Consider the following 15343-nt stretch of genomic DNA (forward strand, 5'->3'; position numbering starts at 1 on the left):
GAATGAGTTTGTACTACTTTTGTCTTACTTCTTACTGAAATCTCTTTTTATGCTTCTTTTCTTAATTTTGTCATGCACCAAGAAATACTTGTCAGCAAACATTTACTGTACTATCATGGCAACATAATGTGATGTCAATATGATTGACATCATTTCCCTTCACCTGTCTCCCATTAGCTCAACTAATAGACTAACAGCAGGGAAAGGTAAGGCTTTTGTTACACTCAGTTGCAACCGTATCACAGCAGTATGCAGTATTGTAGTATGACTCAATCTTAGCTGAAATGAGCAAAGTGTAAATTATGAGATGCAACATTAAATTAGGTAAATAAATTCTTAATTTATCATAGCACTTGTTTTGAGCCTGTTGTAATTTATTGTTTTAGTGATGAATGCCAATTTAGTACATTTGTATTGCTGATTGCATTCATTTGATACAGTTTAACTTAAAAAAAAATTACACATAAAAGATGATTCAAAGTTTCTTACTCAGAGTGAAGAAGACAGCTTATTAAATTAAAGCTCCTCTCTAACTGGATACCTCTAGCTTAGCTTAGAAGTCTGTATTGTTCAAACTGGAAAAAGCTGCATCAGCCCATTCCTGAAGTGGCCATGATAGCCACACTAACTGCATGACTAAAACACAGCATTAAATGAGACAACAGAAAACAGGCAGTTTTTTTTTCAGCTCGTCTGCAAAAGATATTTTTATCTGCATTTATGTAATCATTACATTTCTTAACACTACAACTCTTGGTGGTTTAGATTTTGATCAGAAATAGCCAGGATTGAAAGAATCATTTAAATTCTGTTTTGTAATGCATTTTCACAGTAACAGGGCCTGTGTGGTATCCAAGGTTTGAGGCTCTATGGATTCATCCTCCCATAGAGCGCTGATTGCTCCTGACAGGGCCAAAGGCTGCAGGAAGTGGGGCTCTGAGTATGGCGTCATTAAACCCCGGCCAAAAGGACCCTACACACCAAACCATTCTCTAGTGAATTAATTCCCTCTTCTTCTCTCTTATGCACTTATCCTCAAACACTTAGTTTCTACATGTGTACTGACCTCACCATGCAATTGCCCAGGCAGCACACAATCTAATGCAATATAACTATAAACATGGGGTCGATTAAAAGGAAGAAACGAAAGCTAGTATAAGCAAGTAATGACAACAAGTAAAAGATCAAGTAACATAGTTCACTATCTGTATTAGTAACACATTACAATTTTTCTTTCTATTTTCAATTCCTCAGGAAGCAATTTATGGTTAAAGAGCACTTCCACCCTTGGTGATTGCAGGAATCAAATGCAAAAATTTAACAGAAATTTAATAGAAAAATCAGACCACCGCTGAGATGAATCAACAGGAAAAGAGAAAGCATGTGTAATGTTTCAGAATTTGGTAGTCAGCTATAGTGATAATTAGAGAGACCATGTCACAAACTATCCATATTAGTAAGATACCAACAGTGTATCAACTGTAACTGTATGACAGGTCACCTGTCGAAAGTAAATGCAGCGTATTCCTTTTAGACTGATCCGCCCTCAAAAGTGTGGAGTAATAATTACTTTGTTTTTGTGCCATGTGTGTAACACATGTACAACTACTACAAATTGATTCTGCTGCTGTGTGAGTCTGTACTAATGTAGACTAATAAAAACAACAGAAAGACTTCTAAAAAACAGCAGGAAGCAACAACACTGAGAATCTGCTCCTGTAATTATTTTGTTAAAGCTTTTTCATTATTGTCATTACTAGATCTTCTTCCAGCTGGTAAAGATATGAAGGTAAAGTACAAAAAACCCCAAACAAACAAAAAAAAAAATCAACATGGAGAGGCCTGTGTCCACACCTCAGACCACTAGGCTCATGTTTATCTGTTAAACTCTGGACATTCAACGCTATGTTTAACGGGGAGTAGGAAGAATACAAGAAATACAAAAGACAGCCAAGGAAAAGGGAAAGAAACAGATGACATAAGACGTAAAGTGAGACTAAAAAGAAGGAAAGAAGGAAAGAAGAAGAAAAAAAAAAAATCACAAAAGGGGAAAGGTGGAGTGAAAAAGGAGTCACGTTCCCCTTCTCCAGCACAAATCACCAGAGGAGGCCGACCACGGGACTTCCTGTAGGACAGGACTGCTGATCAAGCAGTCTGTGCATGTGCACATGCACGCGCGCACACACACACACACAGCGTGAATTGGACGCCTTCCACCTTTTGCCAAGTCAGTGTTGCTGATGGTAAAACAGCACAAGGAATACCAATGAGTAAAACTAATGAGTGAGACCACTGTGCGTGAACCTGTAGGTGTCTCTTTTTCTCAATGCATGATTTTGGAGGATGAAATGTGTTTAATACACAAGGTTATGCTTCAGGTGGTTTCACAGTTTTAAATCAGGGATTTCTACAGTTGATAATCCATATGTATGTGCACCACTTCCATTCTTATTTTGCAAGATTAACCCACTTAACACATATGGCATATTAGGGCTGGGCGATATGACCCAAAATTCATATCTCGATGTTTTTTAGCTGGATGGCGATATATGATATATATCTCGATATTTTTTTAAAGCCATAAAGTAAGAACAAAAAGAGAGTTCTTAGTCAAAGCTGCGTCCCAGATGTCACACAGGCACTTTTATTAACATACAGCATGTTAATATAGAGCTAACCACGCTAACGGCATGGGCTGCATGGCGTTAGCGTGGTTAGCTTGTTAGCGTGGTTAGCTTGTTAGCGTGGTTAGCTCGTTAACACGTTGACGCTGTCCAGCCCCACGCATGGGGCGATGCGCAGTAACTCGTTAATGGAGATTTGCCATGTCCATCTTGTCTCTGCCTGCAGGTGAAGCGATGGGGGAGGAGGGGGAGTTGTGTTTAGTGAAGGAAAGAGGTGAGGCCGAGTAAGGTTGCGTAAAGACAAAAGTGGACGAAAGAGAGGCAAACTTGTGGCTCCACAACTATAATTATAAGAGAACAGACTATATCGATATAAAGGATATTGTCACATCTTATATCTCGTATAAAAATATCGATTTTTAAAAAAAACAAAACTCAATATATCGTCCAGCCCTATGGCATATTACAGCTGGGCGATATAAGATTTTTTCATATCACGATATGTTTTTTTCATTTCAGACGATAACGATATCTATCACGATATAAGCCAAATAACTATATTTGTAAGATTTAAATGTGCCGTTGCTCACAAGTAAAATGTGAAATAATCAGCAGCTTGTTTTGATTTAAATATTTATTTCCCATAATAAATTCAACAGGGTAGATGTACTTAAGGAACATGAGACTTTTTCAGATAAAGGCAAATATTGCAAACTACACAAAAGGCAGCCGCTAAAGCGTTTAAGTTTCAAAATAGAACAAACAAAAAAGACTACTAAATTTTCAATTCCACTTAGAAACAAAATATTAATTCTAAAAATAAATCTTAGTTTGTTTTACAGAAGATCAAAAATGGTAAATGGCCTGTATTTATATAGCGCTTTACTAGTCCCTAAGGACCCCAAAGCTCTTTACATATCCAGTCATCCACCCATTCACACACACATTCACACACTGGTGATGGCAAGCTACATTGTAGCCACAGCCACCCTGGGGCGCACTGACAGAGGCGAGGCTGCCGGACACTGGCGCCACCAGGCCCTCTGACCACCACCAGTAGGCAACAGGTGAAGTGTCTTGCCCAAGGACACAACGACCGAGACTGTCCAAGCCGGGGCTCGAACCGGCAACCTTCCGTTTACAAGGCGAACTCCCAACTCTTGAGCCATGATCGCCCCACAAGATCAGACAAAATTGACTAACTTTTGTCAATATCAAATAAACTGAGAACTAAAAGGAAATTCTCAATCTCTCCTTGTTGTATAGCTTAGCTTTTCAAACAGTTTTAACAGTTACTTTAGTCTGACAAAAGCCGAATGACGAATTAGCGCTTCCAGTCAGAGATTGAGCATGCACCGCTTTATTGTATTTCCAGACTTGCTTTCGGCACAATTTACAGTGCGCGCTACTCTGTTTTTTGTCAGATTTGAAATAGCCGAAATACCTTCACACTACGGAACTTCTATGGCTCTTCCTTTCGACAATCTCTCCGGCATCGGAACCATCATCTGTTTTCTCTTCGGTAACCTTCGGTCATGCTCTCGGTTGACTTTTCTCTAGTCGGCACACTCATTTCCTCCATTACCCGGGCGGCACGGCGGCTGGCTGCTTCCCAAACAAATACACATGTGCGGCTTGGCACTTGTGCTGTACGTAACAAGTCACGTGACGTGACGCTGCGGCTGTGATTGGTTCGGCTCTTAATTTGGATTGGCTGTTCTTTTTTTAAGAGGACAAGAGCGGTGAGGTCTATCGCAGTAGATTAATTTTTCTATCGAGAAAAAGTTATTTCGCAATACATATCGTTCTATCGCCCAGCTCTATGGCATATATTACATTTTAAACGTTCATAGAAGCAGGTAAATTCATATTTTAAAAAGGTGTTATAAGGGAAACAATCTGAGGGAAACTTTCATGCTTTAGATATATTTTATATATAAAAAGGTCTGTTAGTTTGTAACAAGGAATAGTAATAGTATACAAACAAGGCTGTTACAGATACAGCAACTCTGGTAGGTAAGAGCTGTCTCGATTAGAAAGATGATGGTGCTGAAAAAGGTTAAACAACAGTTATTGTGGTTTTTACATTTTCTGATTAACAATTGTGTTGCATGAGCGCCAACCATTCGGTCAGCCACTACATCACTTGGTGGATATTCTAATTAGATTGAGACACACACAATGTCTGTCTCTTCCAGCCTCCCTCTCCCCCGAGCCTCTCTAACACACACACACACACACACACACACACACACACACACACACACACACACACACACTTTGTCTCTTCCAAACTCACTCTTCAATGAAAAGACGTGTAGAAACACACAAGAGCGTAGGACTGTGAGGAATGTTCCTCAGTGCACGTCTCAGTCACATGCTGTATGACAACTGCCAGAAAGCCAGATGAAGCCTGTTACTGGGGTTTAAAACTGGTTACATAGTTGTCAGGCACACCTTAGAAACCTGTGTCTAAGGAGGAGGCGGGACATCCAACCGTGTGACCTCATACAGGCTTGATATACTGTGTCATGGGACAGGAAGTATGGCCTTTCCAAAGCAAACATGTGTGCATACGCACACACAAGCATCTCAAACAGCATGGTTGGTTTAGTGCAGCAAAGAGGAAGACACAGTTGTATGTCAATCAAGCGCAACACCTTTACTATGCACAATTACAGGAAACAATGATTACTATGAGGAAGTAACCCAGGAACAGATTACATGCAAGTCACTAAGAAAGGGCAGTGGAGAATTTAATATCCCTGTTGTTGACCTCGCCTCCCGTAGAGCGCACAAAAACAGACCACTTTATTGAACTGGAAAACCTGGACTTTAAAACCAGCCTCCTCTGCAACGGTAATCAATAACAGGTGAAGGTGTGCCATTCTTTCATGATGAAACCACAGGGTAACATTTGCAACATAGTGGGACCAAACTGCTCCACAGCAATACAAAAAAAAAAAAGTATAAATCAAACAGTAAAACTGAAACTCAAAATAACCTGTCATACGCTTAATTTTCAACAATTTTGTTGACCTTAATTAGGAAGTAAACTAAATACTCTTTGCCAAGATTACCCAACTCTGGAGTGTGATAAGTGGTCTAATAGATTAATTTAACAGATAGCAATATGGGTGTGACACTATCGAACATTAACTAAATGTGGGCTGTGGTAAGCCACAGACTCTTTGGAAGGCAAATATCTACTGATCTAAGCCCCCAGTTTCTTTTATGGTCAGCTGATGGCCATTCTGTTGTGTCAGCCCACAAAGAAATGAGGAATCATAATGTCAATAGAATGAGACATGCAACTTTTAGAAGACATGCAGACATTGCTGTGGAGAAGTGAAGGTGCAGCTGCATATCTGTTACTTGAGATAACACTATGATCTACTGGATGTGGGTCGCTCCAAGACATGGTGCTTAATGAGGACATAAAAATGAATCAGCTGAATGCTAAACATGTTACGTAACATTAGGCTATTTTACAACATTGAGTCGTGACACTGCACTAGTGGTCTTGACTGCAGTCCCACCGGTACATCGGGCTACTCCCACAGATTCTCGTCAGATTTTTTGTGACTGACAAGTCCTGCATTACCAGAGGGCTTCTCGGCTCGTCAGCTTTGTCAAGAGCTCAGCCAAGCCTGCTCGGCACATTCTTTTCGGGGGACACACTTCCCGAAAACAACCTAGGTTCAGCCACGTTATGTAATGCCAGTGCAAAAAAAAAGAAAAATCATTCCTTTGCCCCGTTTTCCGCTGATGGGTTTAACAGCTCCAATACCCCGACTATTAACTGCACTCTGCCAGTGCTAGGCTCGATGCGGTTAGGCTAATGACAGCGGAATTTCAGGATTTCCTGAGTGATTTCAGGTGTGTCCAGCCTTCAAGATAAAAATCATACCGGCTCAGGCCAGAGGGTAAAATCAAACTTGTCGTTTCCCAAATGTCACCGTCGCAAACGGGACATTTGACACAATCGCTACACCTACTTGCCCTCTCCGGCCGCCTGGACTGTCAAAACAAACCTTACAAGTTAGAAATCCCAAATGTTTCTCAGTCAACACAAACCCTAAAATCAAAACAAAAAACTGTAGGCCATAAACGCACTGTTACACCTAACAGCTAATCTTTATTTTCCTTCTCGGGACGGGATACACGGTGCAAGTTAGCTGCATTAGCCTTTTTTTCTTAGCCCGCTATCACAGAACAAATTAATGGGAAAACTTACGATGCATTTCCTGCCGAGGTGGTTGAAAAGACATTCATTTTCCTGCGAAGTCAGTAGTGTCGAGCCGACATTTGTTTGCCGCCGTGGCGGCGGATGTCCACTCATTATTGAGGATCAGTTTATAAAGTATATACGGACTCTAACTCGTTAAGAGATCCAAAAAGATACATAAACAATCCCTCGGTCATCCGTGGCCTGGCTCCGACCCCGCACACCGGTTCACTTTATCCCAGGGGTCGGCAAGACTGCAGAAACAAAAAAATATGCCGCTCAGGAATGTATTGCGAGGTCCCCCTCCTCCACAAAATAAGGTCAAAACTAGAGCAACCGAGCGAACACGGAAAACGGCAAAAACTTTCCTGGGAAGTCCGGCCGCCAGAGAGCCCAGCGCCAGTTCCATCCAACATGGCAGTGTTAAGACTAGTCCACTATCCGGGAATGGGGTGCAGACGTATCCCAACTGTGTGCTGCATAACCACTAAAAGAAAACTTTAGAACAACAAACAGGTAAAAGTTTATTTATACATATCCAATTTTTTTTATCATTCACATTTTGGTGAGAGCCCGGTTATCAAATTCTATTTAATGAAATCACAAGTCCAAGCCGTCTACATAGAGATGGTTTAGTCCAGTCCGCCCCTGGGTTTCATGACAGGAATGCGAGTGCAGAATGGGAGGAGATAAGAAACAAGGTACAAGTTTCACAAATACAATGACATAATGCTGTTTACCAGAGGAATTATTTAGTTCAGAATTAATACAAAGGTTTACCCTACTCGTTAAACCGATACTGATAAGGATAAATAGGTTTTTATTTTTTAAAAATACATTCCGTCTAATGTATGTTTCTAAATTCTTGAAGTCAGAGAAGTAATGCATCCAGTTATTCTGGCCTTATGATGTTAAACATCCAATGGGAGATGATGACCCCCCCTTGAACGGAAACTTTTTAAAGGCAATGCACGCTGGTTTCATCACACTACAAATGACCTATAAATAACACAGGGTAAAATTAAGACTGCTCCAGTTACTATATATACCCTCAGGGGTAATGCCCAAATTGTGCTTACATATGCTGTAAACTCAAAGTCTGTTCTCTCTCTTCATCCCATGCCAAGTGACTGCCATATGGCCCTTAATGTATGGCAGAGTATGGCACAATAAAAGAAGTCACACTCCCAATAAGCAGGCGGTTTGAAACCACGGTAACTAGCTCTGAACATTGACAGCATGCATGACTTGTTCATATTTTAATAATGCACCTAAGGGGATTTGTTATACTCGTGTTCAGCCAGGCTCATAAACAGGTCTGTCTGCAGTATGGCAGTCCTAGCGAGTGGATAAAAAAAGGGGGAACTACACTGTCATGCAGGAATGCACCCCTGACGCTACTTTGCATTTCTGACGCTTGTGCGAACATCATGTATTTACTTAAACAATTCACGACAGACCTGTAGTTGTGGTCAGACGTTTTCATACACTCATTGTGGGCATGAATATCATGGTCATTTTGACCTTTTAATGATTTCTTTGAATTTTTTTCAGGGTGGAATAAATGTACAGCTTTAATTACTGATTTTCTCTGGGTCACAATTATATATACAGGCCCAAATATGTATGCTCACTTTAATCTTTTAATAATTGGTGCTGGTTCTATAATGGCTTTTAGCTTGACAAGACCAAGGACTATTAACTTCTCATTAGTGATCATGATTGTTCTACAACTTCTTTTTGAGACCCAAACTCTCATATGAGAGTAAACTGGTTAGGAAGTTCAGGAACAACCCAAGAACCATGAAATGGAAATGGCTGGAACACCAGCGTCTCTATCCACAGTAAAGCCAGTTTTACACCGTCCCATCATGCAGACCAAGAAAGAAGCTGCTCTAATACTGACATCTTCAAGCTTGACTGAAATTTGCATGCGCCCACATGGGCAAGCTAACTGCTTTCTAGAGTAAAGTTTTATGGTCACATGAGACAAATATGGAACTACTTGCTACAATGACAAGGTGTGTGTTATTGTGATATTGATACATTGCACAAAGTGGATGGAATAAAGAAGAAGGAGGACTTCTCCTTCATATCTACAGCTAGATGTTTGAAACTTGGATGCACTTAGGTATTCCAACAGGAAAATGATCTCAAACACACATCAAAACTGCTTTTGGAATGTATAAAGCAGGCTAACATTAATATTCTGGAATGGCGTTCAAAAGCTCCAACCTCAACCCTATTTAAAATTTCTCAGTTATGCTTAAAAGCCAGGTCCATATGAGAACACCAACCAATTTCAATTAACTTCCCCAGTGCTGCCAAGAAGATTGGTCAATTATCCAGCAGGAATTATCCCAGAAGCTTGGTCTAAGGAACTCGGAAAGAATAAAGTGTCTGGGATTCTTAAAGTTGCTTGAAAACGTTTCACCTCTCATCCGAGAAGCTTCTTCACTTCTAAGGTCAAATGGGGGGACAATCCCATAGGGTTTAAATCTGGGAGTCTCCACCATTTGACCTTAGAACTGAAGAAGCTTCTCGGATGAGAGGTGAAATGTCTTCAAGCAACTTAAAGAAGTCCAGTTCAGTTCCAGCTTGTTCATGGTTACCAAATCATCTGGCCAAGGTGCAACTTGTTAAGGTGCATATAAACAAAGAGTAGTGTGGGTGTATGTTTATCTTTGAGCCTGTATGTAAACCTTTATGTAAACTGTGTCAATGAGAGAAAAAAACAACCCAAAATCCAAACTTGTACACCCTATTCTCGTTCTTCTATGTAATTATTCCACCCAGGGAAAAGCCCCAAATTACTATGACATTCACGGCCATGATGAGGCAAGATTTAGGCAAGCTGTGCATATAAAACAATAGTTACATCACCACTACTGGTGATGTACACCACAAAGCCTACACTTTGAAAAGATTTTGGTTAAAATTTTCTCTGGTGTTTTCCATATAACTAATAAATAAAGTTGTTCCAATTTGCATTTTGATTCATATGCAAGTACTTCATATTCACTGGAAATAAAGATCATCCATAATCTCGCTGACTCGGATTAGAAACCCTGTTTGACTCTGATATATGCGTAGGTGGCACAGAACTTTAACTCCTATCATCTTCATACTCGTGTCCTTGTCTAATTGTTGCATTTATTTAAATCACTGCAGATGCCTTCAGCTGTAGAATAACTTAAGCAGTCTGCCTGAGTGGCATGAAATGTAACCTCACACTAAGTTCCTTAAGCATAAACCTTGACAAAACTGTATCTAACCTGGTACTCAGTTTGCAAAAGCGGCTTTTTCGTTTGGACACATTCTGCATGCCTATTCTTGTCATCAACATTACACAACACTTAGTTTTGTTCTTCTCTTCAAAGAAGAACGTTCTGGTTTTGCTCTGAGATTCCTGAACAGGAGTGTGTGTGTATGTTATTGGTTTGTGTCTGCTTGTTTTACTGCATACAAGAACATGTGATTCTTTGTGCGTACGTGTGACTGTGTGTGTGTGTGCACAGGTGAACGAGTATGCCTTTCAGATCAATCATCCTCTGCCTGGGTCAATGACAGGCTCAATTATCACTGTTGACATCTGCAGTGTAAAGCAAAAAACATAAAATCTGCCTTTGGCTTGCTGTCTGAGTTATGACAATATATTATAGAGTTAAAATAATATGTTTGGTCAATTATTTCACTTTGTAAATAAAGCAGAAGTGATAGCGTTCCAGTAAACTGCGGTAATATAGTGCCACATAGATAAGAACAGTGAAGGAGCTGTTTCTCAGCATAAAACACACCCTCAGGTATAACTGCTTTTCCTGTTTTCCCACTCTCTGGTTTCTATTTCCCACCCTTCTTTCTCAATCACTGCTCCAAAATCCTTTTTCCCCCTCTATTTTTTAAAAACGTGTCTGCAAAAGTGGCCTATCAACTGAGGGTGAGTCACATATAACACCTCTATTGCGCATTAACCAGAGACAAAGTGGGGCAGTGCTGAGTTTCCTTAGGTGTTTCTGTGGCTGTCAGTCAGGTTTTTCAAGTTAAACAAGAGACTGGTGGAAAGCAAGGAGTTTGTTTTACCCATGTAGAAGCAAATGCAGGTCAGAGCCCATGCAGGACAGGTTGAGTGTGCTCAAGCTGAGGTTTTGAGAATGAATTCATACATTGAGTAAGAGATATGTTATCTATGTGGCCACGCAGCGGACTTAAACAACCACCTTGTGTCTAGGTGTTTCGAGATGAATGATTACATTGCTATCTGGAATCACTCTGAAGATGTGTGTGATGCTTTTGCCAATATGCCAATATGGTAATCTTCAATAGTATAAAAAGCAACCACAGTCTTGCTTACTTTATTGTTAATAAAAGAGAACTCAGAGTTCTTCGGTTCCTTTTGGTTTGTGAGACTTCTGCTTTTAAACTCGTGCTTTACACGTTCAGTCAAGTGCAAAAAAATAATCTAAAATCTAAAATCTAAAGACTGAGTAAGAGATAACATAAGTCAGTATAGTCAAACATAAGGAAGTGCATTCTGCATCTATGAACACGTCAGAATGAATAGACATGCACTATCCAGTTAATTTTACAGAAACTGACAGCTAATATTGGTTGGTATGAACTTGCTCAATAAGACAATTGAATTGGGCAGATCCTGCTGCTGCTTGTGTGAGACACCTTTGGGACATTTCTGAGCAATGCAAACAGGAATGTGTGAAACACAAGCATGAGCAATGCACAAGAAATCAGGTTTATATGCGGGTTTCACGTGGACTTATATTTAAATGTGTATTTTCTCCTATCACCCCCAACCGATTGTAGCAGATGGCTCCCTTTCCTGAGCCCGGTTCTGCCAAAGGTTCCTTCCTGTTTAAAGGGAGTTTTTCCTTCCCAGTGTTGCCAAGTGCTTGCTCAAAGGGGATGGTTTGATTATTGGGCTTTCACTTTATCATTTTAATGCGACTATTGTTGTGATTTGGCGCTATTTAAATTGAATTGAATTTAAAGAGAGAAACCCTTCATTACGTAGGTGCAGTTCTACTTTATTATGCTGAAAGTGCTCTATTTTGTTTATTTTGCTTTGGGTTTTTTTTGTTGAGGGGTATTTCTAGTACTGCTAGTAAACCTTCTATGGCTGCCCTCCCAACATTTTTTTTGACCCACTTTTTCCAGTAAGCTGGGAATCGAGGTTATGAGAGAAAGAGGGGGAGAGGACGGCATCAATATTATATTTTGGATTCTGGAGGAAGGCGTTCCCCACAGGCCTTTTTATGAATATTTAACAGAGATGGCCTTTCAACATCCCTACAGAATCTTTAAAATGCAGTTTTAGTTTGGAAATATCACAACGGGGTCAGCTAAACAAAAATATTTATTCAAACTGGCAGGTGTGTTCCGCCAAGGGCTCCGCAAATTAGGCATGGCAGCACACACACAAACTCATGCATGCACACACACATATATACACACACTCTTAGAGCAGAGTTTTATGGGTCTGATATGACTCCAGGCCTATAAAAACTATTTAAATAAAACAATTATGTTAAAATGCTCACAGTTAATTGGCAGGCAGAGCTGTTATTCATCAGTACTCTGTGCTCAAAGTTAAGTGAGAACTCATATGCAAACCAAGCACTCATCATACCCATGTTTGTAGGTCCTGCAGTGACCTAATAAATGAATTATTTTCATATAAAATGTTAGAAAACTCTCAGAATTTCTTGTTTTGTCTGCAGCTAAATTGTTGTTTTTTTAACTTATTAAAAAACAACAATTTGACAATTTAATTATTACTAGATTAACAATTTAAAAAAACCCCAAAACAACAATTTTGTGTTTGGAAAATTGTTGTGGCATCTCTAGTTACCAGCCCTAACCATTAGTAAGGCCCATCTATTTTCTTCTACTTCTCCAATTCAGGGTAACGAGGGTGCCAGAGCCTATCCCTGCTGAAACAGGGCGTTAGGCAGCGTACACCCTGGATGTGTCACCAATCTATGTCAAGCATGAGTACTCGGAGAGCGTGCAGACTCCACACAGAAAGGCCCAGCCTGGCCAGTGAGTTCATACCCAAGACCTCCTTCGAAGCAACACTGCTAACCACTGCACCACCTTTTTAGTAAATATTAGAATCATTAAGAATCAGACATTTATAGTTTATTAACCAGGTGCACTGTGAGAGTTTGGGAAAACAAGCACTTTTATTACAAAATACAACTGCACAAAACATGACCAATCAAAAGAATTTACTGTGTCAGTACTTTGTGTACATACATTTCTTATACTGGGCCAAACTCTGCCCAAGAAATCCTTTAAAAACAAGCATCAAAGGAAACGCCATTCCATTCACACAGGTCTGGATGTGGGAATTAGGAAGTAATGAGTGCGTCATCTGTTGGAAGAATTTGGTAAATGCTGGTGTGGTGCCAAGCAAACAGACTAATGAGTCACTCAGAATCCAAACAATCCATTGAAGGAGAAACTTGTATGTCAGACCACAGGCAGCTTTGTTGGACTGTGTGAAAGTGATATAGAGGTGGAGCTTCTTGCAAAGCCAAAGAATCTTTAAGCAGTAGCAGCAATGTTCTAAAAAAACACTACCAAATAGTTGCTGCCATCAGGATGCTCAAGATGATGCAAACAAGCTCTCAAACTGCTTTCATCTTTAAGTAATGATAAGAAGAACTCATGCAGCTATACATTACTGGTGGACCTTGAAATTTTGGATTGCCCTTTGGTGTTCCATAGACACTGATTTAAAAGAATGATGTCATAAAGCCAGCCTGCTTTTAACAAAACGAAATCCACGTCAATGTAAAAGCAAAGACTCTTTCGCATGGCAACTTAATTGAGTAGGAAATTTAATTAAAGAATAGAAATAAATGGAAGATTGTTTATTTTGCAGCCTGCATGGACCCCACTGTCCAGAGTTCTGGCATGAAATTGGATGCACATGAGAATAAATTTTGCCTTTACAGCTTCATCACTTACAGACTGGGCAAGAAGAATGTAAACTGTTGTGTGTAAAGCCCATGTTACCTGTCTGAGACTCCATGTCTCTTCTGCTATGTATGCAAAAATCAATATGAAAAATGAAAACAAATGCGCACTTGGTAAAGCTGTAGTCTCTTCAATGTCCCACCTCTACCGTGTCTGTTTTAATCCATATAGTGAGGACTGGTGCTCATCGATAATTACTGTTAACACTGTAAGAGACAGATGAGAGCTTTTACAGCTACGCCACAAGATGGCAGCACTCAACTAGCAATTATGTTACTTAAGCTGCACATTGGTTATTGAATCATGACACAGTACATTAACCAAACATGCATGTCAGGATGCATTCCATGCTATTCTGCATACATGCATCGTCATGGGAGGCTAACAAGTGGATGAGATACAGTGATGCAGTTGCTTTGTCTGGAAGGAAACAATGCAGCTTATGCAACTGCTCAAAGCCTTTGGTAGACATGGATCTTACGGTTTGGAGCTCCTTTAAACTGGTGGGCTGTTCTTGACAATGACCAGCTGCACATACCTTGGAATAAGGAGCTCTCCTGTAGCTGCCATTGTGTAAACCTACTGCCCACAGCATCCACTTCAAGGATGACAGTGTGAAATAAAAATAGTGGTAAGCATGTACTCTGTTGAATGCTGTTGAACCTTTCTATAGAGCAGCTGGTTTCTTATCGTGAAGAAATTCATGTAATACCATTTTCCTTGATATAATTTATCAAGGAAAATTTTATGATGTAATGGGGATGTGAAAGTGGCCTGTGGGACATAAAATAGCTTTCCTAAAAATCCTTTCTGGCCCACAGGATGGGTTTAAAGAGAGTAGAAATCACAGAAAACGAAAGTATGATATTTGACAATTTCACTGTAGGAAGCATTGTGCTGCAAGTTATTAATGGATCACTGCCTTTTACAGCCTCCTTTTCACTCCTGGCTTTTCACACCACACCAGGGGCGATATTAGCCCCTTTTTCGGGGTGCTTTAGCACCCCTAGATACCCCCCCCCCCCCCCCCCCTCCCAAAATGGTTTATTCCAGCTCGCCTCTCCCCTGCTCTGGCTCTAGCGCCCTTTCTGCCAGAGCGATGGTGGCTGAGCGGTGGTATGAGTGCCTGGCTTAAAACAGGACATAGTAGCTGCATTTAACCTTCAGTTACTCTTTATATAGTTAGGTAGGAGTCAGACCATGTTTCTTTTTAGCTGAAAAACATTACACCCAGGTAACCTGCAGTGTGGGAAACGTGTTTTCCGACAATGTTTGTTACCTGCAATTCGTCCTTGTGTAGTAAAATCAGCGACATTTGACCGTCCTGTTGCTCCTATTGACATTTATAAAGCCTATTTAAAATCTAAAACTTAAAATTGTCCGTAGCCTGCTGTTGTTACCACTGTCCTGTTTGAAATGGAATGAGAGAAGCCGGTTATTTTGTCATATGTTCCGATATTAAACCCAGGAGCCACATTCAGGTAAAAGTGTAAGA

At 40.2% G+C, this 15343-nt stretch overlaps 1 protein-coding gene across 4 annotated transcripts in view; it reads right to left on the bottom strand.

Annotated features, from left to right (window-relative positions):
* The window catches only part of LOC309692224 (actin nucleation-promoting factor WASL-like), a 38232-nt gene that overhangs the window by 18207 nt on the left and 4682 nt on the right, over nucleotides 1-15343 (bottom strand). The window contains exon 1 of one of the 4 annotated variants that reach the window (XM_082510527.1): nucleotides 6862-7344. The exons of 1 other annotated variant lie outside the window; for it this stretch is intronic. In XM_082510527.1, the coding sequence (XP_082366653.1) occupies nucleotides 6862-6966 (105 nt within the window). In that variant the 5' untranslated portion in view covers nucleotides 6967-7344. Of the gene's footprint in view, nucleotides 1-6861; nucleotides 7345-15343 lie in introns of those variants that run through there. 2 more of the 4 variants (XM_082510528.1, XM_082510529.1) reach the window with 2 other exon arrangements.

The sequence above is a fragment of the Aulonocara stuartgranti genome, assembly GCF_965226115.1.
Source record: "Aulonocara stuartgranti genome assembly, chromosome: 17".
Lineage (NCBI taxonomy): Eukaryota > Metazoa > Chordata > Actinopteri > Cichliformes > Cichlidae > Aulonocara > Aulonocara stuartgranti.